The sequence below is a fragment of the Anser cygnoides genome, chromosome 3, assembly GCF_040182565.1.
Source record: "Anser cygnoides isolate HZ-2024a breed goose chromosome 3, Taihu_goose_T2T_genome, whole genome shotgun sequence".
Taxonomy (NCBI): domain Eukaryota; kingdom Metazoa; phylum Chordata; class Aves; order Anseriformes; family Anatidae; genus Anser; species Anser cygnoides.
This window is the reverse complement of record NC_089875.1, coordinates 121,291,698-121,317,017: the sequence shown is the minus strand read 5'-3', so window position 1 is coordinate 121,317,017 and position 25,320 is coordinate 121,291,698. Positions and strand designations below refer to the sequence as shown.

At 60.0% G+C, this 25,320-nt stretch overlaps 2 protein-coding genes across 4 annotated transcripts in view; one reads left to right on the top strand and one right to left on the bottom strand.

The window, feature by feature from the left end:
- The window catches only part of LOC106038104 (uncharacterized), a 20,248-nt gene extending 6,174 nt beyond the window's left edge, over positions 1 to 14,074 (bottom strand). For both annotated transcript variants that reach the window (XM_066995153.1, XM_066995154.1), the window contains exons 1-4: positions 12,915 to 14,074; positions 4,100 to 4,197; positions 2,671 to 2,948; positions 334 to 537 (exon numbers count right to left, since the gene is read on the bottom strand). In XM_066995153.1, coding sequence (XP_066851254.1) covers positions 334 to 537; positions 2,671 to 2,948; positions 4,100 to 4,197; positions 12,915 to 13,109 — 775 coding nt within the window. In that variant the 5' untranslated portion in view covers positions 13,110 to 14,074. The remainder of the gene's footprint in view (positions 1 to 333; positions 538 to 2,670; positions 2,949 to 4,099; positions 4,198 to 12,914) is intronic.
- ZNF395 (zinc finger protein 395) lies at positions 10,689 to 25,320 on the top strand. Of its 2 annotated transcripts, none has more exons than XM_048079384.2 (10): positions 10,689 to 10,822; positions 15,887 to 16,127; positions 17,953 to 18,140; positions 18,477 to 18,589; positions 19,197 to 19,432; positions 19,524 to 19,624; positions 20,383 to 20,647; positions 21,413 to 21,505; positions 21,595 to 21,698; positions 21,980 to 25,320. In XM_048079384.2, exons 2-10 carry the CDS (start codon positions 15,897 to 15,899, stop codon positions 22,089 to 22,091), a joined length of 1,443 nt encoding a protein of 480 aa, XP_047935341.1. In that variant the 5' UTR covers positions 10,689 to 10,822; positions 15,887 to 15,896; the 3' UTR covers positions 22,092 to 25,320. The 2 variants fall into 2 exon arrangements, with proteins under 2 accessions (XP_047935341.1, XP_066851251.1); XM_066995150.1 differs by lacking the exon at positions 10,689 to 10,822 and adding an exon at positions 11,897 to 12,041.

Sequence of the window (25,320 nt, the reverse complement as noted above, 5' to 3'; positions counted from 1 at the left end):
AGGCCATTTGGGGTGGAGGGAGGCGCGCGGAAGGGGAAGGCCAGGACGAGAGGACCTTGCAAACACCGGTGCCACCAAGGGGACGGGGGGCAGAGGAAGAGATCCCACCCCGAAAACACGGTGGGTGGGAAAAGCAAACAGGCGCCAGGCTACGTCTGGGCCGGCGTCACCAGCGGGCAGCAGGTGTTATGCCAAAGGACGAGGCGGTTAATTATTAATTTTCCCTTTGGAATGGAGCGGAGGGGAAGAGCCAGGGCTGGCTGGGGAACGAGCCCTGGGCCGCGGGGACGGGCAGGTCGGGGTTTAAACACAAACAGGCCCGAGAATAAATACCTGAGGTCCCAAAAAGCTGCTCGGGGAGCAGCACCAAGTCCTCATCTGCTTTACTGAGCCCCAGCAGGTCTTCATCACGCTCCCCAAAGAAGAAAATTTCCCCCGAAACGGCCACGCTGGGCTGCCCACCCCGGCCGTAGAGGAGCTCCGGCTCATTTCCATCGGTCCCATCTACGACACAGCCCCCGGCACCTTGGCTTTTTCCTAGGAGCGACACATTTCAGCAGCTTGGATCCGCTCAGCTTCCAAAACTAGCCAAGATTAGATGCAAGAAAAAAGAAAAAAAAAAACAAAACAAGGTACCCTTGGCAGAGGACCTGGGTGTTAAAGGGTACTTGAGAATTTGCCGAAGCTGGGTCGGTGCCGCGAAGGGAAGAGCAGGGCTGGGAGTGAAAGCAAAGAGTTAAAGGCAAAGGAGGGAAAAAAAAAAAAAGCAAACAAAGCAAACAGGACAGTTTAAAAAAAAAAAAAAGCATAAGGAGGCAAAGAGCAGAAAAGGAAACCTCGTGAGTGTCTCTTCCCCTCTTGGCTTCTCCCGGCTGCGGGGAGGGGAGGCTCTGCTGTGCCAGCGCACCCAAAACAGCCGGGAATTTCCAGCGGCAGCACCGCTGCGCCGAGCAGAGGAGCCCGCCACGAGCCGGAAACCTCTGGTGCCAAAAAAAAAAAGGGGGTGGCGATGGGGCACCGAGCAGCAGCTCGGGTCCACCACGCACCCGGCTTTCATTTTAGGAGCCAGGATGGTGGGAAAAGGGGGGCGGGGGGGGATAACCATCTGCTGCTGTGTCAGCCCCGAGCGTGCAACAACCCGGCGTCGGGCATGCCAGAACCGGGAACTGTGCGAGCTCTGTGCGCAAGGCTGTTTGTGCAACCACAGACACGTTCGGTGGCTTCTGCTTGACCCCGGTGGTTTTTTTTTTTTTAAATCAGGCTCTCAAGGCGCGCTCGCATCACGTTTCCAAACGTTTTCCTGCTTCCAGCAGGATAAGACACCGAATTTTTTCGATTCGCGAGCTGCATCCGCCGGGAGAGAAGCGCCCGGCCGCGCCGTGTGGGACAAAACCTGGACAAAAACCGTCCCTTTTGGTGAAAACCCAGCTCTAAAAAAACCTGGTGACAGCCCCAGCACTGCGAAGGGCGAGCAGCCGGGAAGCCCACTGCTGCGCTCTGCGTGGCCAACAAGCCGGGCTCCCTTCTTCTTTTTCAAACAACCCCCGCATCCCCCCCCCCCAAAAAAAAAAGGATTTGTTTTAAGCTGCGCTTGCAGCAGCCATCGCTTCGTTTTGAGGTTTGTCTTCTCAAGCACCTCCAAACATCCTGCTCAGCACCCAGCGCGCTCCCATGTGGAGGAGCCGTCAAAAGTGCTTTAAAACCGCACGAGGCTCGGAGCACCAGCTCTCGCATCAGCGCTGCGACGGGCGCAGGGAAGTAACTGCCCTGCTCGAGCTGAAAAAAAAAAATAAAAGAGAAAACTCCGCAAGGCAGAGCAAAAAGAACAGCAGCCGTAAAAGAAACACTCATCGAAGCAGCGGCACGCAAGAACTTCATCGTCTGATGGCCCAATTAAAGCTTTTCTATACGTCAGAAGAAATTAAGGCTCCGCAAAACTGAGACAAGAGAGGCAGGTGCCCCAGATCTGTGCTCTTACAGGGGACAGGGCTCGGGCACGGCTTCCCCTCGCCGCTCTCGGCTCGCCAGAAGCCACGGCAGGGAGGCAAACCCCTCCGCGCGGCCGTGACGAAAGCCGTCCCAGCCTGCACGAAGGGGTTTTGGAAGCCTCGCTTCGAGGAGGCAATCAGCCGCTCTCATCACGTGGAGCAAGAAGGTCCCGTTGAGACACGATGGATTTAATCGTGGGATCGCTCTCGTTTTTAAAGGCAGGAAGGCGCCCGGGTGCCTCCCGAGCGGGAGGAACACGTGGAAAATATTCAGGGCAGTCGCAGCCGTCACCCCTTGCTCCTAGCAGGCTTTGGGGATTTTAAAGAGCTGGTTATAGAATTGTACAACGCCGTTCCAGAGCAAGAGAACGGAGCGGGGGATAAAGAAACTCTTTTTGAGGGGCTAAAAATCCACGTTCAGTAGCGTGGATGTGGCCAGACCGGGTCTCAAGATCTTAGCGCTGCTAAACTCACCCACATCGTTCTCGACGTTGAGGCCAATACACAAAAAAATAAGAAAAACCCTCCCAAATCCTAATGGATTTCGTAAGGCCAGGATTTTAGGCAAATGATCTCTAAATACGAGCCAATACAGGAGGTATTTGGGTATCGTATGGTATCATTAGACCCAACTCCCCCTCCAGATCGCCCTGGCGAGATGTGTCTTTAGGGGAACACGCACCTCGAGTCTGGGAGGCCACGCAGAGGCGTCGAGCTCTTCTGCAGACCCCTGAGTTGGGAACGAGGACGAGAGCAAGGACAGGCACCAAACCTGCACGAGGCAGCACATCCTCCTTCAGAAAGACGAGTTTCTGCCTCAGGAAACCCAGCTGGGAGCATCCAAAGCCATGGAGGGTGCCTCTCAGGAAAACATCACGGTTTTCTCCAAGCGTGGCGGCTAGAAATTCACTTAATTTTCTCCTCCTCACGTTTCTTCCCCAAATTGCTTGATCCCACAAGCTGAGGAGGTTAAAAAAAATAAATAAATCACTTTAAGCCTGAGACCCTGATTTTCCCACTGTGGAGTTGCCCAGGTCACAGCACACACCGGTTCCTTTACAACATCAATGGCACAGCAAGATTTGGTTAAAAATAAAAAATTAAAAAAAAATAAATAAAACAACTCCTGTTTGTTTGGTTAATTTGGTACTGGTGGCTTGGCCCCGCTTCCTCTCGTACCAAAACAAAACGAATGATATTAATAGACTCAAAATGTCAGTTAAGCAGTTTATCCCGAGCTTGTGTACTCAGAAATGAATAATCTCTTGAGGCTGAGGGACAGAGGCCAAAGCGAAACGCCAGGCAGAGCAGTGGGTAGGTAAAACCCAGCCAAGCTTATTCAACCGCTCGGCGCTGTTAGACTCAAGCGAAACGTTTAATATTAACCGAAATTAAAGAAGTGACTAACGATCGTCCTGTGGACACGGTTTTATGTACAGGATTTTTCTTTCCGTTGTGTTTTTTCTCATTTCAAAGTGCTGCACAGTAATTTAAAAAATTGGGCAAGCTGCTCACGCTGCATACGTAGTGACATGGGAACTCTGTGTTAGGGGACGCTACGAAGTCAGGAAAACAGAAATCAGCATATTTTAGTTCTACCTACATAAAACAGACTCAACTATCATGTAATACTTTCAGCTGGAACTTGTCACTTAGGTGTTCCTGGAGATTCACCAAGATTCCCTGACTGATTCTAAGAGAGCAAGATTTTGGGGACAGGAAAGGAAGCCTCTCCTGTAGGTAACTGGTTATTTTTTTAAAAAATCATAGTGCAGGAATAAACATTTTCACGGGCACTCCCTAAGGAAAGGGGCTAACAGAAGGGATCCCTCACCCATCTGGACCAGGCTACCTGTTGGTCAGCACGGTTACAAACGGGGAACAGGGAGGGGCGAGGTGACAACGTTCACAGGGAGGACAAAATTATCCCAAATACTTGTGCCCAGAACCAGGGAAAAGATCACATAGCCAGTGCGATGAGGGGATACAACAGCAGACGGGATTTAATGTCGATAAGTAACACATCTTGGAAAAATTAATCATACACAGAGTTACAGGCTCTAACTCAGCTATTACCTCTCAGGGTTATTGTTGATAGCTTCAGGTATTACCTCTCAGGAAAAGAGACCTGGGGGTTATTGTCGATAGCTCCAAGAAGAGAGCACTGGTTAAAACTCAGGAGTAGCCAAATCCAGCGTTGGCAGCTATCCTGAAAGGAACAGAAAGCAAAGTAGCAAACGTTAGTACGTTGCTGCTTAAATCTGTGCTGCGCCACGTTCTGATGACGCAGGGAAGGGTTACCCGGAGCACCAGAAGGAGAAGTCAGCTCCTGCATGAGGAGACCAAAAAGCCGAGGACGCTGGCAAACTACGTGACAGGTGGGGCAGGCAGGGAGAATCTGATAAAGAGCTCCTGAGTCACGGATACTGCGAGGAAGACTGAAGAATAGTTACGCAGCATACGGTTAAGACAAAAGCTGGGGACACCGAAGAAATCCCAAGGCAAACAAGGCGAAGCAAGTTTTTCACGTAGCGCTTCGGCCACAGGTGAACCTGCTGGGGCAGGATGCCGTGGAGAGCAAGCGAATTAAAAGAGTTCAAAAGGGACTAAACAAATTAATGGATTCGGGGTGCACTAGTGCTATTAAACACCACAGGCTGATGTTCTTCAGATTAAAAGTGGGCCATTAACTGCGGGGAAGCTCTCTGCCCTGCATGAGATGATCTCGGCGCACAATTTCAAAGGCTGCTCTCGTGCCACGCTCTCACCACCGGTGCTCCTACGCTTGCTCACGGCCTCAGCTGCGGTCAGGCAGGAGCAGCAGCTCCAAAGGCAGAGGTGGACCTTGTCTGGGGGCCAGGCACATCGACACGCTGATGAGCTTTGTGTGCCTGCACTCATCATGTTTCATTTTATCGGTATAAAAAGGAATTAACTGCCCAGGACTACACATTTGGGCTGTTTAACTGCTAGATTGCACACATACACTGCCTCCATCTTATTACTGAACAGTATATAATACTACATCTATACCAAACCCTTAGACCAGAGTTTTAAACAAGTACTATTAATTCTCATTTTCTTCAGACCAAACTCCAGTTCAGCTTCTTCAGTTTAATTTCGGCTAAGATTTCACCTGACCTCAACCCCAAACTCTTTCAATAAAGGTAGAATTAGTAAAATGAGAATTACTAAACCTGGAGAGACCATTATGTGTATTTTATATAAATGTATCTTGAAAGGTGAAAGTTTTCCAAAATCTTTGAAGAACTGTGCTCAATTTAGGACAGATATTTCATCAGCTCAAATAATTATTCACTCAAATTTATGCATTTTTTTAATGGGTTGTAAGCCAGCCTTTAGAAGGGCGCTGCCTGACGCTGCCAGGACACAGCTCCTGCCACAGCCACTGAGCCTCCTGAAAAGAGCCAAGTGGAGAAATTTAAAGTAAACAAATAAACGAACAGTAATCTTCCCCTCAACCTGGATTTTTCCCTTTTTTTTAACGAAACAAACCCAAACGCCGCCCCCACGGGGCGCTGAGGGCGAGCCGCCGGCCTCCCGCCCCCTCAGCAGGGCCCTGACAGGGGATCGCCTCAGGAGCCCCTTCCCCGGCCCGGGAGCCGCTGTCCCCGGTCCATCCCCCACAGGACACCGCCAACCCGGGCCAGGAGCCCGCAGGGGCCGCCCCGGGAGCCCTCAGCCCCGCCGCTCCCCTCACGGGAGGGCACCGAGCCGAGGCCCGCGGGCGGCTGAGCAGAGAACGAACCCACCCCACCTCCTCCGCCCGCCCGCCACGCACTGGCGCCTCGCTCGGCCGCAGCCCCGCTTGAGGCGCCGGAAGGCGGGGCTTCCCCCGCGGGACGCGCTGCCATTGGCCGCCTCTCCGCGCCGTCCCTTCCCATTGGTCCCTCCGGGTTCTGATCCCGCCCCTCAGCCGCCCGCCGATTGGCCGCGCTCCCCCGGAGCTCCCCCCTCCCCTCGCCTCCTGGCTGGCGGGGGCGCGAACGTGCGGCGCGGGCTGTTCCCTGGCCGGGGGGCGCGCGCGGCCTCCACGTGGGGAACAGCACGTAGTCAGCGCGCGCGGGGGGGGGGCGCGCGGCGTGCCCGCGGGGGCGGGGCGGGGACGGGACGGGCGGGGGGCACGCGCCAGCAACCGCCGGGGGGGGGGGGCAGCCATGGGGTTTGAGGGCGGTTATGGGGTCTGAGGGGGGCTCATGGAGGATATAGGGCGGTTATGGGGTGTGAGGGGGGTTATGGGGTCTGAGGAGGGGTCATGAAGGACATGGGGCAGTTATGGGGTGTGAGGGGGGTTATGGGCTCTGAGGAGGGGTCATGAAGGATATGGGGCAGTTATGGGGTGTGAGGGGTGGTCGTGAGGTGTGGGGGCGGTTACGGGGAGAGGGGGGCAGTTATGGGGTCTGAGGAGGGGTCACGAGGGATATGGGGCAGTTACGGGGTGTGAGGGGGGTTACGGGGTCTGAGGAGTGGTCATGAAGGATATGGGGCAGTTATGGGGTGTGAGGGGGGTTATGGGGTCTGAAGTGGGGTCATGAAGGATATGGGGCAGTTATGGGGTGTGAGGGGGGTTATGGGGTCTGAGGAGTGGTCATGAAGGATATGGGGCAGTTATGGGGTGTGAGGGTGGTTATGGGGTCTGAGGAGGGGTCATGAAGGATATGGGGCAGTTATGGGGTGTGAGGGCGGTTACAGGGTCTGAGGAGGGGTCACGAAGGATATGGGGCAGTTATGGGGTGTGAGGGGTGGTCGTGAGGAGAGGAAGGTGGCTGTGGGGGTCTGAGGGGTGGCCATGAAGGATTTGGGGTGGCAGTAGGGTGTGAGGGGTGGTCATGAGAAAATAAGGACAGCTGGGGGCTGCTCTGAGGGGCATCCATGAAGGATTAAGGGTGGCTATGGGGTGTGAGGGGCAGCTGTGAGGAAAAGAGGGCAGCTGTGGGGTGTGAGGGGTGGACACGAAGGACATGGGACAGTCATGAGGTGTGAGGGGTGGTCGTGAGGAAATAAGGGCGGCTGTAGGGTCTAAGGGGTGGACATAGGTGTGAGGGGTGGTCTTGAGGAGATAAGGGCAGCTGGGGGCTGTGAAGGGCGTCCATGAAGGATTAGGGGCGTCCATGAAGGATTAGGGGCGTCCATGAAGGATTAGGGGCGTCCATGAAGGATTAGGGGCGTCCATGAAGGATTAGGGGCGTCCATGGGGTGTGACGGGTGGTCGTGAGGAAATAAGGGTGGCTGTAGGGTCTAAGGGGTGGACATAGGTGTGAGGGGTGGTCTTGAGGAGAATGGGGCAGCTGTAGGGTGTGAGGGGTGGCCATGAAGGATTTGGGGCAGCCATGGGCTGTGAGGGGTAGTCATGAGGAAAGGAAGGTGGCTGTGGGGTGTGAGGGGTGGCCATGAAGGATTTGGGGTGGCTGTAGGGTGTGAGGGGCAGCTGTGAGGAGAGGAAAACAGCCATGGGGTGTGAGGGGTGGTCATGGGGAGAGGGGGGCAGCTGGGGGCTGAGGGGCACCCATGAAGGATTTGGGGTGGCTATGGGGTGTGGGGGGCAACTGTGGGGTCTGATAGGCAGCCATGAAGGATTAGGAGCTGCCATGGGGTGTGAGAAGTGGTCATGAGGAGAGGAGGATAGCTGTGGGGTGTGAGGGGCAGCCATGAAGGATTAGGGGCAGCTGTGGGCGCGAGAGATGGTCATGAGGAAATAAGGGCAGTTGTGGGGCCTGAGGGGCAGTCGCGAAGGACTAGGGGTGGTCATGAGGAGAGGGGGGCAGCTGTGTTGTGTCAGGGGCAGTCACTGGTGTGAGGGGTGGTCATGAGGAGATGGAGATGGCTGTGGGGTCTGAGGGGCAGCCACGGAGGACATGGGGTGTGAGGGGTGGTCATGAGGAGATAAGGACTGCCGTGGGGTGTGAGGGGCTGCCGTGGGGCATGAGGGGTGGTCGTGAGGAGAGGAGGGTGGCTGTGGGGTCTGAGGGGTGGTCGTGAGGAGAGGAGGGTGGCTGTGGGGTCTGAGGGGTGGTCGTGTGGAGATAAGGGGCTGCCATGAGGTGTGAGGGGTGGTCATGAGGAGATGTGGGGTGGCCAGGGGGCGGAGGGGCAGCTGTGGGGCGTACGGGGCAGTCGTGAGGAGACAAGGGGCAGCCATGGGTGTGAGGGGCCATCAGGAGGGGGTAAGGGGTGGCCATGGGGTGCGAGGGGTGGTCTGAAGGATGCAGACTGGCCGTGACGGGTAGCTGTGAGGGGTGGAGGGCAACCATGGCGGCTTCTGAGACAGAGAAGGTGCCCGGAATCTCCTCCAAGGACAGCACTGAGGTTGGCCCCGATGTCACCCCTGCTCTCCTTCCCCCCAGAGCAGGAGGCTCACCCAGGACGGCGTCCCCAGCCCCCTCCTGCCACCCAGGGGACACCAGCACGCGTCCCCGTCCCCGTGTCACGGCAGCGCGGGGACGTCCCCTCCGTGCTTCGGCAGCACGTCTGTCCTGAGCGAGCCGCCTCCGGACGTGCCTCCTGAGCCGGGCACGGGCTCCCCCAGGCACCTGTCCTCATCCCCCCCCCCGTGCGTTAACGTCCGTAATGACTTCCAGCAAGCGCCCAGGCGACTCGGAAACCTAAGCCTGCGGAGCTCGGGAGTAAATTGCGGGGTGTAATTGTCACTGGAAGCTTTTGGCTCCTGCTCGGGCGCTGTGGAGAAGGTACTTGGCCGCATAAATACGTAACGCGTGTCGATAAGAACTGCTGGAGCCCTAAAGTAGGCAATCTTAAATTTTTATACGACTAGTGGGCGATGACCCCTTCCTGTCCCAAGAACTTCGTATTAAAATTCCGTATTAAAATCCCAGCTGACTTCTCTCCGGTAATTCTTTCGTGGCTTGCAGAAACACACGTTTCTGGGTTAAAATGAATCGTCCTGCCCGCCCCGAGGCTGTAACGGTACGAGTGGCCCTGGGAGCAGAGGGCAGGAAGATGGTGCTTTCCGAAAATTATTTTTCCTCATTTTTTTTTATTTTTCCTCCTTATTTTTTTTTCTTTTAATCAGGAATTAAAATGCCTGGTGTGGCCCAGCTCGGAGGGCACCCCGTGATACCCAAAGAGGTTTCCCTCGCGTGTCCGGGACACATCCCCGAGATAAACACCTTGCACCGACGGTTGTACGTTCGCCACCAGCCCCTGCCCAAGCAGCAGCCGCTGCCGTCTGAGTTATTCTTTATTTTTAGCGTGAAAAGAAGAGCCAGGGGCTTGGCTTGTGCCCAGAGGTGCCCTTTTTTATTTCCCCCTCGCTGAGTGATTTAGGTCCATTTTATCTTTGATACTAAATAATCCTCATTGGCCAAATTACCTCGCTTGACAAATTAGGCTGGGGGTCCCGAGTGGAGTCCGATTCTGTGATCCCTGCCCTAAAGCACTTGCACTATAAGGGGACAAAGCGGGGCTGCGTTCACCGTATAGCGAAATAAACCCAAGCGGAGCATCGCTGGTGTTCGTTGAATTCTCGTTACTGCTGACCTGATGCGGTGGAGCTGCCCTGGCAGACGAAAAACCTTTCATTTTTGAAAAAAGCCGGCGAAAAGTCACCCAAAAGCGCGCGGGAGGTTGAGTTGTGGTGTCCTGGTGGGATCCTACAAGGGTCTGCATGGGTTGGGGGCTGGAGGATGATGAGTTGTGGTGTCCTGGTGGGATCCTACAAGGGTCTGCATGGATTGGGGGCTGGAGGTTGAGTTGTGGTGCCCTGGTGGGATCCTACAAGGGTCTGCATGGGCTGGGGGCTAGGGGATGAGGAGCTGTGGGACCCTACAAGGGTCTGCATGCGTGGGGGGCTAGGGGATGATGATTTGTGGTGTCCCGGTGGGATCCTATGAGGGTCTGCATGGGTTGGGGGCTGGAGGTTGAGTTGTGGTGTCCTGGTGGGACCCTACAAGGGTGTGCATGGGCTGGGGGCTAGGGGATGAGGAGTTGTGGTGTCCTGGTGGGATCCTACGAGGGTCTGCATGGGTTGGGGGCTAGGGGATGAGGAATTGTGGGACCCTACAAGGGTCTGCATGGGCTGGGGGCTAGGGGATGAGGAGTTGTGGTGTCCTGGTGGGATCCTACGAGGGTCTGCATGGGCTGGGGGCTAGGGGATGAGGAGTTGTGGTGTCCTGGTGGGATCCTACGAGGGTCTGCATGGGTTGGGGGCTGGAGGTTGAGTTGTGGTGTCCTGGTGGGACCCTACGAGGGTCTGCACGGGCTGGGGGCTGCTGGTGGGGAGCGGAGGCCGGAGCAGCCCCGTCCTTGCGCAGGCACCGAGCCCGGGCACGCCGCGCTCAGCCCTCGCCGCGCTCTCCCTTAACATTAACATTTCCTTTTATTATTTTTTAATCTTTTTCATTTTCCTTCCACGAAGCGGCTCTCAGGGGCCAACACAGCTCGGAGAAAGAGACCGAGCCTCACCGAGAGCCCTGCCAGCCGCCACGCCTCGCCTCTCTCTCTCCCCCCCCCTCCATTTCCACGCCCGGCTCGACACAGCTCCGGTGCCCCCCCGGAGGAGGAGCGGGGACCTCCCCGCCTCCCCCCGGGGGCTGCCGGCCGGCTCCGAGGGAAAACACCGGCCCGGGGAGGACCGGGGGGAGGGGGGGAGGTCGGGTGCCCCCATCCCCTCCTTCCCCTCCCCTTCCCCTTCCCTCCCAGCCGGGCCCGGCCGGCGGGGGCGTGCATGGAGCAGGCGGCGGCGGAGCCAATGCGCAGGAAGGGGCCGAGCATGTGGGGAGGTTGTTTACACCAGCCCGGCCCCGGGAGCTTTAACCCGGCCGGCGGCGAGGAGGGAGGCACGGCCCCGGGACGCTGTGAGTAGCTCCCGGGGGAGGGAGGGGGGGAGGAGGCCGGCGGGGACACCCCCCCCCACCTCCTTGCTCCTGGGGGTCCCCCGTTGGAGAGCCAGCTTTGCGCCTAGGGGTCCCCCCCCCTTGTTCCTAGAGTCCCCCCTTGCTCCTAGGGTCCCCCCTGGCTCCTGGGGGTCCCCCTCGTTTGCTCCCGGGGGTCCCCCGTTTGCTCCTGGGGTCCCCCCCTGGCTCCTAAGGTCCCCCCTGGCTCCTGGGGGTCCCCCCCCGTTTGCTCCCGGGGTCCCCCCCTGGAGACCTCCCGTTGCTCCTGGGGGTCCCCCTCCCTTGCTCTTAGGGTCCCCCCCATGCTCTTGGGGGTCCACCCCTTTGCTCCTAGGGTCCCGCCTTGCTTCTGGGGGTCCCCCCTTGCTTCTGGGGGTTCCTCCCCCCTGCTCCTAGGGTCCGCCATTGCTTCTGGGGGTCCCCCCCTTTGCTCCTGGGGGTCCTTCCCCCTTGCTCTTAGGACCCCCCCCTTGCTCTTAGGGTCCCCCCTTGCTCTTGGGGGTCCACCCAGTTGCTCCTAGGGTCCCCCCTTGCTTCTGGGGGTCCCCCCCCTTTGCTCCTAGGGTCCCCCCTTGCTTCTGGGGGTCCCCCCCCTTTGCTTCTAGGGTCTGCCATTGCTTCTGGGGGTCCCCCCCTTTGCTCCTAGGGTCCCCCCTTGCTCTTGGGGGTCCACCCCCTCGCTCCTAGGGTCCCCCTTCGCTCTTGGGGGTTCCCCCCTTCGCTCCTGGGGTTCCCCCCCTTGCTCCTAGGGTCCCCCCGTTACTTCTGGGGGTCCCCCCCTTGCTTCTGGGGGTCCCCCCATTGCTCCTAGGACCTCCCCTTGCTCTTGGGGTTCCCCCCCTTGGTCCTGGGGGTCCCCCCCCCTTTGCTCCTAGGACCCCCCCCCCTTTGCTCTTGGGGTCCCCCCCCCCCCCTTTCTTCTCCCGGGGGATCCCCGCTCCCCTTGAGCGGCCTCCAGGAGAGGGGAACCGGGAAGGGCGGGGGGGGGGGGGGGGTAAGAAAAAAAAATAAAATAGAAAATTAAATAAATAATAATTACAAAAAAAAAAGCGAAAAGCAGGAGGGGGGCGGGAGCGGCGGTTCCCGCCCGGCCGGGCCGCGCCTCCCTCCAGGCCGGCGGCCGCGTACGTGCGGCGGCCTCCGCCGGGGACACCGGGGGAGGGGGGGCGGCCCCGCCGAGGTAAAGGGGGTCCGGGGGGGGGGCCCGGGGAGGGGGGGGGGGACCGGAGGGTCCGGGGGGGACAAGGAGGAGGTGGGGGGGGGGCCGGCAGCCGGCTCCCGCCCGCGCTGCGCCACGGGGGAACCCCCCCCGTGTTCCCTCCCCCCTGTTCCAAAGTCCTTCGGGTCTGGGCTGCCCCCGGTAAGCGCCCCCCCCTCTCTTTGCCTTGCACACCCCCCCCCTTTGCATTGCAACCCCCCTTTGCTTTGCACACCCCCCTTTTGCAGCATTGCACGCCCCCCCCCCCCCTTTGCTTTGCAACCCCCCCTTTGCATTGCAACCCCCCCTTGCACCCCCCCTTTGCCTTGCGCACCCCCCCATTTGCCTTGCATTGCACCCCCCCTTTGCCTTGCGCACCCCCCCCTTTAGCATTGCACACCCCCTTTGCATCGCACGCCCCCCCCTTGCATGCTCCCCCCGCGTGCCCCGCCCCCCGGGAATGCCCGTTGCACGCCCCCCCCCTCCTTGCACGCCCCCCCCCTCCTTGCACGCTCCCCCCCCCCGTTGCACGCTCCGCCCTCCCCGGGCTGCCCGGTGCGTGTCCCCCCCCCCCCCCCTTTATCCCCCCCCCCCCCCGGTCCCCGTGCGTGTCCCCCCGCCCCACGCACACGTGTCCCGCCCGGGGCCGCCCTCCGGCCGTGCCGTCTTCCCCACGTGCCCTGCACGCCCCTCGCACGCCCTTGCACACTCACGCGGACGTCCGTGCACGCTCGCACGCGCAGCCCCACGTGCGCTCACTCGCACAACCACGCGTGTAAATACTCGCAGAGCCCTCCGGCCCTGCCGTCTTCCCCACGTGCCCTGCACGGCCCTCGCACGCCCTTGCACACTCACGCGGACGTCCGTGCACGCTCGCACGCGCAGCCACGCGCGTCCGTACTCGCAGGTCCGCGTGCGCGCTCGCACGGCCGCGCGCGCGCTCGCTTGCACAGCCTCGCCGCACGCCCGCGCAGCCTCGCGCGCTTGCACACCCACGCGCTCTTGCACACCCACGCGCTCTTGCACACCCACGTGCGCTTGCACACCCATGCACTCTTGCACACCCACGCACGACGCCTCCCAGGCGCGCTCGGGCGGCGCGGGACCCGGCGAGCTGCCGCCCTTTCCTTCCTGGCCGCCTTCCCGCGGGGCCGGGCTCCCCCCGCAGCGCCAGCCCCGGGGGCCCTTTCCCCCGGGGGGTGTGCGTGGAAAAGCCTCGCCGCCCGCGTTCCTCCCCGCGCTGGGAAGTGCGTTTTTTTTTTTTTATTATTATTATTTTTTTTTTTAATTTTTTTTTTTAGGCCTCCTTCCGAAAGCGTTTTCCTCGGGGATCACCCAGCAACGGCTCCCCGCCGGCCGCTCGCTTTTGCTTTTCGAGCAAATGGCAGCTTGGGGCGGAGAGGGAGGAGGAATTCGTACGGGTTTGTGCTCCCTGCTCCGGATCCTGGCGCCGCACCAAGCTGTTGCGTTCCTGCTCCCGGCCGCTTGCCACCTCTCTCAGTAGCTTTTTGCTGCCTTTTTTTTTTTTTTTTTTTTTCAATAAAAGCCCAAACTTCGCAATTCGCTCCGTGCGGATATCTCTTTCCCGGTCGTCTGCGCGCGGCCGTGCTGCGGTTTGGCAGGAGCTTTTGGGGGCGTTTTGGGGGTGAGGAGGGGCTTTTTGAAACTGGAAAGCGAGGGTTTTATTGTCAGTTATTGCGGCACTTAGAGGCTCTTAAAAGACGGGTTTTATGGTCTGCTTTGCTCGTCTGCGGTGCTTTGTGGCGGGAGTTCGGCTCCGTTTGAAGGAACCTGGCATCTGTATTTTTTTTTTTTTTTTTTTTTTTTTCAAGAAAAGGGGGAAAACCGGGCTTTGCTGGACTCGCCGCGCGCGCCTCTAGCAGCAGCGTTTCCCGCTGCAGACCCGAAGCTCGGCACCCGGGTACTGAGCTCCGGGCCCCTCTCCTGGCTTCGCCACCCCCGACCTTCCCCGCCGGCCAAACGAAGCTCCCCTCGTTTGCCGAGCAGCCACTTGCCCCCCCCCCCCCCCCCGGGCTCCGCTCCGGTGCCCGGCTGCTGACGTGCCGCGCGCGCGGCCGGAGCTGGAACACGGCGCCGTCCCAAAAATGCACGCCCGGCATTGAAGCGAGAAAAATCATTCGGGAGCGGTGCCGGCGCTGACCCCCGCGGCGCGTGATTGCAAACAGCTGGGAGGGCCCGAGGCGGCTCCGGCGGCAGCGGCGAGCCCGGCGCCCGCTCCTCGCCTCGCTTTTGTGTTCCTGGGCTCCGGGCGGAGCGCCGAAACGGGATCCGGCCTTCAAAGGACGGGGTCTACTGGAAGCAGATGTGGCTCCAAGGCCGAAAAGGGATTTTGGGGGACGGGGGGGGAAGGGTTTTTGCTTCTCCTGGTCGCCACCGCGCCTCTTTCCCCCCCTTTCCCGTACCGGGAAGGGCATCGCGTGGAAATCGACGCGTGCCGCAAGGCGAAATTTAGGGCTAAAACATCCGGGAGCAGCAGCGGCGCTGCCTCCACTCCCACCCTCCAGCCTTCCGAGGAGCGGTTAGCCAAACCGCCGTGTTATCTCCCCAAATCCCGGCCGCACGGTGGTGACGCCGGGGACGCTGGAAGGGAGCGAGGCCGAGGGCTTTTGCCGCGGCCCGGCGCTGGCGTTTTGGGGCCGGCGCCGCGCTGGCGCTCGCGTCCTCTTCCATCGCGGGACGGCGGCGACGTCCCCGCCGCGCGCCGCCTCCTTCCCTTCCTGCTGCCCGCTTTACGGCTCCCAAGGCGCCGTTCGTTTTCTGCTCGGGGACGGGGCAGATTTCGGGGCAGGACGGAGCGAGCCGAGCGCGCGGGGTCGTTCCTAAAGCAGCTTGGAAATCCCGGGCGTCCTTCGAAGCGGGACGGGGTTTGGAGTAACCCTGCCGGGGACGACTCGGGAAGCTTTTCTGGGACGGCGCGCGCGATAGCGCTGCCTGGCCCAGATGTAACGAAATCCTCGCGTCTTGCAGTAAAACGCCGCCGCTCTGTGACCCCGAACCAAGCGTCTCTTGCCTCAACCCCCGTGCCGGCCACCGGCAAACCCCCACGGCCGGGTCTGGCACCCTGAGGGATGTGAGGGGTTTTTTTTTGGGGTGCATCCCGAGGCACGGGGGAGATGCTGGCAAGAGGAAGGGATGAGTTTTTGCGGTCCCAGTGGGTGCTGCAGCCCTCGGCTGTACCAGGATGCGTTGCCTGTCCCCGTGCCTGGATTTCTCTTGGTTTTAAGGAACCCTAAACCCACTTTTTTTCTTTGAAAACAGCAGTAAAAAACTGTAAGCCCAAAGAAACAAGCCAGGGGAGGCAGCTGTCGGCATGTGCTTGCTAGAGTCACACCAACCTGAGCAAAAATAGGCTAGGAATAGTTACAGGAGGATTATTTAGACCAAAATGCTCCAAAGGCTTCGTTTTTAAGCAAAACTGGGCAGGAGGACGCGGCCGTTTCCTTGACCCTGGGAGTGCAGGGCACGAGGTGCGAGCTTGCGGGAAGCTTCCCCAAAAGCCCCGAGAAGGGGAGCGTGGAGGAAAGGAGAGCATCGTGGGGGGGGGGGGCTGCTTTTGGTGTGGAATCGGCAAAAACGGGGCTTATATGGGCACCATCCCCACGTGCCTGAGCCCCCGGGCGTGTGGAGATGTCAGAGCATCGCGGAGCCGTGGCTTTGGCTCCCCGGGGTGATGACGGCGTGGGGGGGGGGGAAGCACCCCCTCGGGTTTTTGGGGCGGGGATGCTGGTTGCGCGTTGCAGTCCTGTGCCGGAGATAACCTCCCTGTGTCTTTTTCCCCCCCCCCCCCTCCCTCCCCAACCCCGCAGCGTGGCCGAGATGGCGAGCGTGCTGTCCAGGCGCCTGGGGAAGCGCTCCCTGCTCGGCACCCGCGTCTCGGCGCCCGACGGGGTGCTGGCGGCCCCCCAGATCCACGCCTTGCCCGCCGACCTCGGCCGCCCGCCAGCCCACGCGGCAGAGGACGGATCCTGCCCGCAGCCGGCGGAGGAGAGCAGCCGGGCACCCAGGTTCCCCAGCCCCGGGCATCACCAGCTCTGCGCCGGGCAGCAAGTGCGTAAGGAGGCTTTTGGCTCGGGGCAATGGGGGGGTGGGGGGTAAACCTGGGGGGTTTCCCCTAATTAAAGGTCCGAGGGGGATCTGTAATTGGGGGAGCTGTTAATGGGTGCTGGCGTCGGTGCACCTGGCCCCGGCTGTGCCTGATGGGTTTGGGTCACTGTTGCCTCGCGCAGGGCCCCGTCTGCTGCCTCCGATCCTAAAAGTGGGTGTCTGGAGAAGACCGGACGCTTCCCTCCGGTGTTCTCCAAACATTTTGAGGCTAAAGGAGATGGGTTTCGTACCTCGTTTCCCCCCCCCCCCAGAGGACTGCTCCTCCGTGAGCTTCTCCCATCTCCCCATAATCCATCCTAACACCCGAAGGCACCCCACGTGGTGGAGGGGAGCCCCCCCCCCCCAGCTCCTGCTCGGGCTTCGAGCTGCATCCGCGGCAGCTTTTTGCCCCAGGATTTAGGGTCTGCAGGTAAGGACCTACCTGGGGAGGCAGCCCCTGGGGAAGAACGGAGGACAGGGGGGGTGACAGCTCCTCCAAAACGTCACCCAGACGTGGTGACACCCCCGGGTCTTGTCCCCTGGGCTCCCGAGGGCCGTGCCTTGGCCTGCGGCAGGGAGCAGCGCGCGTTCGTGGCTCCTACCTGCAGAGCTGTAAAAGCTTCTCCGGGCGGAGGTTGTGCAAATAAAGCCCCTGGTGGGTTTTCTGGCTCGTCCTGCGCCCGGCACGGCGCTGCGGGGAGGGCAGGTTCCTCCTGCCCCGTGTTTCTGAGCCGCGGGGACGCTGGGAGCTGTTTTCTCCTACGTGCTCCAGCGCGGGGGGGGGTTTTTTGCCCGCTTGCTTTGCTGCTGGAAATGACTTTAAAGCAGCAACTTTGGGGGTGGGGGGGGTGGGATTTGAGCAGCACAGCTGGATTCTGTCCTGGTGGCTTCGCAGAGCAAAGGAGACGCCACCTCCCTGCGTGGTGCCCGGCTCAGGGGACAGACGGTGCTCGGGGGGAAGCCTTGCTCCTTGTTTCGGGGAGCATCAGGAAGGGGTACGGGCTGCGAGGGAGGTCAGGCTGCTCCTGGTGCTCGTCCTTCTAGCCCTGCTGCCCCTGTGGCTTTTTTTTCCACCCCGTTGTTCCTGCTGGATGTCCCACCCGAGACGGTCTCGGGCGCTTTCCCCGGTCGGTGTACGGGCGCGTGTGCCCGTCCCGTAGCGGTCCCTCGGTGCGACACCGCCGCAGCGTTTCTCTAAAGAGGGCTCCTGGGCCTATAAATAGCCACAGACGCACGTAGCGTCTCCGGACACGGATACATTGCCATTACCAGAAATAGGCTCGGGGCTGGTAGTGGCGCGGAGCAGCCCCGTCAGAAGAAAGCGAGCCGCTGTGACAGAGGAGGAGGTGAGGCCCGAACGCCTCCTCCTGCCCGAGGAACCGAGGTGCGGCCGTAAGGTCGCTGCCCCCAGGAGACCTCCGTTCCCTGGCTTTCCGTCCTCTCATCTACGTGGTTTCTCCGGGGGTTGTAATAACTGGGGGCGCCCGTGCCGCAGGGTGGCACGCAAGCAAAGCCGAGCCAGGCAAATTAACCGGGGAAAAGTCCGTCCAAAGGGGCGATGCTCTGCGAAGCAGCTGCTGGTGAGGTTGCCGGAGCCGGGGAGCACGCGCCGGGGAGGGGCAGAGCTTTCCGCAGTGGGGTTGGGGTGAGCCCCAGCACCCCCCCCCTGCTTTGCTGGGACAGCTCTGAGACAGCCTTCGTCCCAAATCCCCCTGCTCTGGGGACATCCACGCGCACGGGTCAGGACCCTCGACGGCACCCACAAACCTCCCCTTGTCCCTTTTTTCAGGTTCTCGTCGCCTACAGCGGGCAGGAGTACGCGGGGCTGGCGGAGCAGCACGACCCCCCCAGCGACAAGGTGAAGGTGCTGCAGCCCGAGCAGGGCTTGCACGCGTGCTGGAGGGCGCGGGACGTGCGGCCGGCCGCGGCCGAGGCGCTGCGGAGATCGGTGTCCAGCAGCATCGACGTCCCCAGGAGGTACGTGCCTCGGGCTGGCGGCGTCAGCCCGGTGGGAAGGGGTAACGCTCGGTTCTCTGCCAGCAGGGAGAGGTGACGGGGAGATGTCCCTGCCTTACCGAAGGGTGGGTTAGCCTGAGAGCGGCGCAGTTGAGGATGAAGGGGATTTATTTCCCGCAAATGCTGCTTTTAAGGGAGAAAACGTCCTTCCTGCTGGCTTAAAAAATGACCCCGAGTCTGCGAGGCGCTGGTGGGAGCCTGCTGCAGGTTGTTGCGGCTCCCCTGCTCGTGGCGGGATGTTCCTCTGCTTTTTCTTCCACGCATTTTACATCTCTTTACCCCCACCCCGCGGTGCAGGAAAGACGATGCCGCCGTGGAGATGGACGAGATGGTGGCGGCCATGGTGCTGACCAGCCTCTCCTGCAGCCCCGTGGTGCAGAGCCCTCCTGCCAGCGACAGCGGCATCCCCCGTGAGTGTGCATTAAAAAAAAAAAAAAAAAAAAAAACCCCACACTTATATAAGAATAACAACATCTCCCCTCAAAAATGGAGAAATACGGGCCGTGGTGCCACCAAACAGCCGCTGGGCTGGGCTGGATGTGCCCCAGAGGAGCCCGTGGTGCTGGTGCCGCTGGGGACCGTGCAGACGGGGTGACCCTGCCCTCCGTGACCGTCCTTGGGGGGGGGCCGGGGAGCCCCGGGCCGGGGAGCACCGCCCGGCTGCTCCTTTTTTTAGAGGCGGTTTCATTCCCAAGGAGTCAAATGGAGCCGAGGGGATAAAAATAGCAGCTGGGAGCCGTGGGAAATGGTGCGTGCCCCAGCGCCGGCCGCCCGCCGCCTGCTGGCTGTGCCCCCCCCCCCCGCCTCGGACGAGGATGGGGAAGTGGGATAAAAGGGGGAGCTGGCACCGAGCAAAGGTGCGAAGGCTTCGTTTAAAAACGCGAAAAAAAAAAACCAAAAAACAGAAGGGAAATGTCGTCGCGGTTATATCCAGCCTCGGGGGTGCTCTCAGCCCCCTTGGGGGGGGACCTTTTGTCCTCCCCACGGTGACGGTGGCTGCGTGTCCCTTCCACGCAGCCTCGCGGGCAGCGTGCGATCCCTGGAAGGAGAGCGGCGACGTGTCGGACAGCGGCAGCAGCACCACCAGCGGGCACTGGAGCGGGGGCAGCGACATCTCCACCCCCTCGCCCCCACACCCCGAGGGCAGCCCCAAGCACTCCAGCGAGGCCCTGAGCTCCCCGCCGGCTGACGACGGCTTCGAGACCGACTCCGACCCCTTTCTCCTCGACGAGCCGGCTCCGCGGAAGAGAAAGGTACCAGAAACGCCGGCACCCCGGGGACAAACCCCCCCAGGGGCCGTTGTCACCGGGCTGGGGGTGACGCGGGCTCTCTCTGTCCCCCCAGAACTCGGTGAAGGTGATGTACAAGTGCCTGTGGCCGAGCTGCGGCAAGGTCTTGCGCTCCATCGTCGGCATCAAGCGGCACGTCAGGACCCAGCACCTGGGGTAAGGCCGAAGTTTCACCTCCTCAGCCCCTGCCCGGCCTCCAAACCCCCGTGCCCTGGTGCTGAGCGCGCCGGGAGCCACCGGTTCCTGCGCTAAATAACCCCAGAACCAGAGGTGCCCCGTGTCTCTGTGCGCAGAGCTTGGCGGCTCTCAGCCTGCTGTCGCTTGTCCCCCTCCTTGCAGCAGGAGCCGGGCTTCAGGACTGGAAATTTTCAGGGGCGAAAGTGCCCAGGGTTAGTTTGTGCAGCTTCGGGTCTGCCTCAGGCACCGGATTAGGGTGTGGGGAGCGGCTTCGCTGTTGCGATCCTCACCACAACCTCCGTTTTTTTGTCTTTCTACGCGTTTTTCTCCTCCTCTCTTGCAAATGCGAACGCTCCGGGAAGAGTGCTGTGGCGCAGCGGCAGCGCTGGACTGCCATCCAGTGCCGGAGAAACGCAGCGGGAAAATAACCAAAAAGGCTCTGGGCTTTTTTTTTTTTTTTTCCCTCTTGGGCGAACCTCAGGGCTTCGCCTGCAGCCACGCTAAATGAGATCGATGAGAAAGCAGGGTTTTTTCAGCAGTGCCTGCTCACCGTGCCGGTGTTCCTGCAGGTGCTGGAGGATGCGCTGACCTTCCTTCAGCGTGCCAGGTGCTGCCACAGGCGCAGCCAACGGGGGATGCTTCGGTGCCTGCAGGCAGAGCCGTCCTGTCTTGCAGCACCCCCTTCCCCGCCCCGGGAGCTGCCTTTATCACCCCTTTCCCCCTTTTCTCCTTGGCAGAGACAGCGCCGACTCCGACCAGCGGAAGCGGGAAGAGGATTTCTACTACACCGAAGTGCAGGTGAAGGAAGAGCCCGCGCCGGAGGCGGCCGCCAGCCCCACGTCCGTATCCGCGTCCGCTCCCATCGTCATCCAGCAAGCCCTGGCCAAGCCGGAGGCTCTGCTGCTGGAACCGCCGGCGCTGGAGCCGGCCCTGGGCAGCAGCGCGCTCAGCCAGTCTGCGCCCAGCTCCTTCTGGCACATCCAGGCCGATCACGCCTACCAGGTGAGCTGCTGCCGCCTCCTGCCCTGCCAACAGCCGGGCGGGGGTTTGGGGGGCTCGGGGGGCTGCCGCTGAGGCTGTTGGCGGGCCAGCGGAGCTGTCGGCCTCCGCTGCTCCCCTGCAATTACCCGGCGGTGGTATGCAACACGCCCCGCTCCCGGCAGATAGCGCCCGGCTGGAATGCGGCCGCGCCGGATCCTGCGCGGCCCTGCTGCTCGGGGAACCTGGAGACGCCACGGGGCGGTGGCCTCGTCCCCGATCCCTGTCCCGTGTCCCCTGCCGTGTGTCCTCGGAGCTGCAGGGGCTGCTGGAGAGCTGAGCGTGGGGGGTACAGATCCATACGCTCCGTTTCCGTTCCCGCCCCGGGGAGCGGATACGTAACCGAAGGCAGAAAGCTCCTTGCCAGCCTAACTAAAGGCAGAAAGCTCCTTGGAGCCTACGTAAACGGGTGCCAAAAAAAAAAGAAAGCAAGCCAGTGTAGGCTGCTGCCTGGGGTTGGGCGTGAGCCCTGCAAGCACACGCAGTCACAGGAGTGAAGCAGCTGCGCCCTAGCAAAGGGTTCTGTCGCACGTGCCCCATCCTGTGTTAGCAGGAGCCAAAGGAGGGCTTGCACCAGGGGTTTCCTTCCCACCCCCAGTGCTCCCAGTCTGGGGGTGCCCCATGCTGGTCTGTGCAGGGAGGCGAACGCCCGTGGGGCAGCACGTGGGAACGGGACCCCCCCCCGGGGCTAATGCTGACCCCCCTTTTTTCCCCCCTTTCTCCCCGCAGGCCTTGCCCTCCATCCAAATCCCAGTGTCCCCCCACATCTTCACCAGCATCAGCTGGGCCACCGCCACCTCGACTCTCCCGTCCCTGTCACCGGTGAGTCCTCGTCCTTTCCCCTTGCTCCTTGGGGAGCTCCCAGGGCTCGCTCCCGGGTTTCAGTGTCCCTTCGCTGGCTGTCCCCGCAGGTGCGGAGCCGGTCGCTCAGCTTCAGCGAACCCCAGCCGCCCACGCCGATGCTCAAGTCCCACCTGATCGTCGCCTCGCCGCCCCGCGTGCCCCTCGGCACCAGGTGAGGGTCCCGTCGGAGCGGGAGGGATGTGTTCCTAGGTCACCGTCCCTGGGGGTGCTCGAGGAGAGGGTGGACGTGGTGCTCGGGGACGTGGTTTAGCGGTGACATCGGTGGTGGGGTGGTTGGGCCAGGTGATCTCGGAGGCCTCTTCGACCTTCACGATTCTAGGATTGTATGAAAATGCCGCTCAGCGGCGGTTACGGGGCTTGCCCTTAGGTACAACAGAGATGTCACCTGAAATTTCTGCAGTTCGGGGTAAATTTCGGTTCTTCCCTTCGCAGGAAAGTCCGCGGTGAAGCCAAGAAGTGCCGTAAGGTGTACGGCATCGAGCACCGGGACCAGTGGTGCACGGCTTGCCGGTGGAAAAAAGCCTGCCAGCGCTTCCTGGACTGAGCCTTCCCTCCCTGCTCCCGCCCGGGGAGCACCGGAGTCCCTCACTGCTGCAACCAGGGACCTTGGAGGCACCTCCTGGGACTCCAGAAGAGACCTCCAGAGCTGCGTGTAAATTCCTCCTTCTGTATATTGTACATCAGCTGGGTTTGCTCTTTTTTTTTTAAAAAAAAAAGGAAAACGTTTTCCAACTTTTTTTTTTTTTTTTAAACGTGAAGAATATCTCCCTTTGTACAGTAAAAAGCGGGGCTGGGAGGAGGAAGCCGGCGGCTCGGCGGTCGGGGGGAGCTTGTATAGGTGATCTGGGGACCAAAGAGCTCCCTGCATTTCCCAGGTCAGCACTAAAGCCTCCCGAACCGCCAGCACCGCGGCCGGGGCGAGGCGTCGAGGCAGCTTTCCCTCTCCCTTCGCTACCTAGAAAGCGCAAATCCCTCGTGTCCTTTAAGGGATGGTGTCAGTAACAATGAGAGCTTTAAAAAAATGCTGTTGGGCCGTTGCTAGCAGGGCGGGGATGGTTCTCGGGGCGGGAGTCACGGGTTTCCCTCCCCGGTGCCCACGTGGATGTGGGCTTTATTCGCGCTGCATCGCACGGTAGCTCGGGTCTGCGCGCGTCTGGTTCCAGTTTGTTGGTTTGGAGGGAAGAAAAACCTTGCGATCAGGAAAACGGTCGGGGTTTTTAAAGCAAAAGCAGCTATTCCTTCTCATTTTAGGCTTTGTACCTCTGCTTCGTTCCGTGAAAACCTACATCGTGGCCCTCACCGCGTCTTTCGAAGCCAGGCTGAACAAACTTTTTTGTTTTTTTTTTTAAAAGAACTTCTGGCTTCACCCGTAAAGGCAGCTGGGAGGACCGGGAAGGGCTTTCCCTTAGCATCACAGCACGGCTCCCGTTTTGGCAAGCCACGTCAAAATTTGCTTCGCACCCCATCCGCAGCGGGGCAGGAATCGGGACTTTTTTTTTTTTTCTTGCTGCGTTTTTGATATTATTCGGTGTTTGCGGCTTACTCGCGGCCCCTAACCCGCAGCCGCCAAGCCGAGAGCGATCCCAGCGCGAGGCTTGAGCCTGGGGTGATTTTAAGGGCCACGCGGTACAACTACAATCCCCCGTAAAACCAAACCGTGTGGCTCTGACAAATTATTTTGCTCCTGGATGGACGCGAGCCCTGTCGTTGAAGGGGACAGGGGAGGCGAGGCGGGTTTATATATACAGATATTGCTGGTGCTTGCCAACCTTTTTTTTTTCTTCCTGTGTTATAATTTTGTATATATAAACAGAATATCATTCCAGAACCTCTCTTCTCTCCTCCTGGAGCCTGCATTATGCTGGGGTGCTGGAAAAGCCCTTTCCTCTCCTGCTGGCATCGGCCGGCCCCGGAGCGGGGGCTGGCGCTTCACTGCAGCAGCGGGTTTTCAGGTTCGTGCCCTGCGTCCTGGTGGCAATTAGCTGCGCGGTGGGCTTCTTGCACTACTCAGAAACTTGCTTTTAGTTTGCTTTCTTTTTAAAAACGCCCCCAGGCCTTTGCTGCCAGCTGACCTTTGGGTTGCAGAGCCAGCAGGCCCCCGGTTTGCCGCTGGCCGTCCCCGCTTTGCCCCGCGCAGCCCAGCGCGGTTGTCCCGTGGGTTTTTGGTGATGCTGAAGGTGCAGGTCGCTCTCCGTGGGGGCGTCCAGAAGTGACAAAGTGCTGCTTTGGGAAGTCCCCCTGCCGCACCTCGCCGCGTTTTCCCTTCCCAAATTTTTAAGAGCCTTGAAGCAGCACCCGGAGCATGGACATAAAATCGCAAAAAGGGTGAATTCGGGGTTCCCTCAGCCCCCGTGCCTTTGCTCCCGCGACTCAAGAGAGACCCAGAGGTTCTCCCTTCTTGCTTCCCATGCCCTTCCTGCCCCAAAACGGAGGTGGGGGCCCCGTTTGGGTCCCCATCACTCAGGAAACGTCACGCAAGCCATTGCGGGGCCATCGCCGCCCCGGGGCTTCGCCCCCCCAAAGCAGGGTGCAGCGTCCGACAATCCGCACCAACCCCTCGCCCTTCTTCTGCTTCGGGTCAGGGTTTTTCTCGCTGCCGGGAGCCTGGGTTTGGGAAACGGGAAATAACTTTCTGTTAAAGGCGATTTTTGTAGGATGAAAAGCTGTCGATGACTCTGGAATAAGCAGGCGCGCATGGTGTGCTGGGTCCCCGGGTGCGACGGGGGCACGGTGGGAACCCCCCAAAATTTGGGGGATGCTGCCCCCGCCACCCCCAGCCCGTGCAGTGCCTCCTCCCTGCAGGGAATAGCACTTACTGCCAGGATTTTCCTGCACAGGAATGTTTCGTATCAGTGTTTTATCCAGGGGGTGGGAGGCGCCTACAGCTGATTTTCTTCTGAGGGCTTTTGCGGTACAGACTTAACTGGACAAAATCGTCCTTTTGCTCGTGGCTCTTTCCTTTTTTGTTCTTGTTTTTAATGGAGAAACTGGTGCAGGGTTGCTTTTTTTTTTCTTTCAGTTCGGGACTATTTCGTTTTTTTTTTTTTTTTTTTTTTTACACTTTAAAGCAGAAAAGCCTTCTCGTCTTTCTGCAGCGATGACAGCAGGCTTCCACAGCGCCTGTCGGGGCGGCTGGCGTCTCATTATTTCGCTTTTCTCCCCTTTCCCATCCCTTCCCTTCATTATTTTTGAACTCGCTTCCAGCCAGCTCCCGACCATCTTTTCTGCTCTCAGCCAACTCCTCTTCAGCCCCAGCCTGTAAACTCAGCTTGGAGAGTTTTCCCTGGTCCGGCTGCCTCCCGCGTGTATGTATGTATATAGGAACCTCTTAATTGGGCACTAATTGGAGGCTGCTCTCCCTCTCCAGCCCGGCCACGGTGACGCCCTGCTGCTGCTGAGGGTGCGTGCACCCCGAGAGGAAAACCGAGCACACGTAGCACAGGGTGGCCCCGCGCTGGCACCCAGCTCCCCGTCACCATCAGTGGGTGACACCGGGGTGGGTGACAGGCGGTGGTGGCACGGGGAAAAGGGGTTGGGGACGCTCGTCCCCATGCTCCTGCGGGCCCCCGCTGCCCGGCCGGGCTGGGATGATGCCGTATCGGTGAATTTTCTGTCTTCTTCGGAGCTTTTCTCGGCTGTCTTCCAAGTATTATTTTTATTGGGAAAAAAAAAAAAAAAGAAATTTAAAAAAAAAAAATAAAAATGTGAAATGTAATTTTTACAGCAGCAATATGAAATATATTTTATAAGAAATAAAAAGAAAAGTTGCCTGA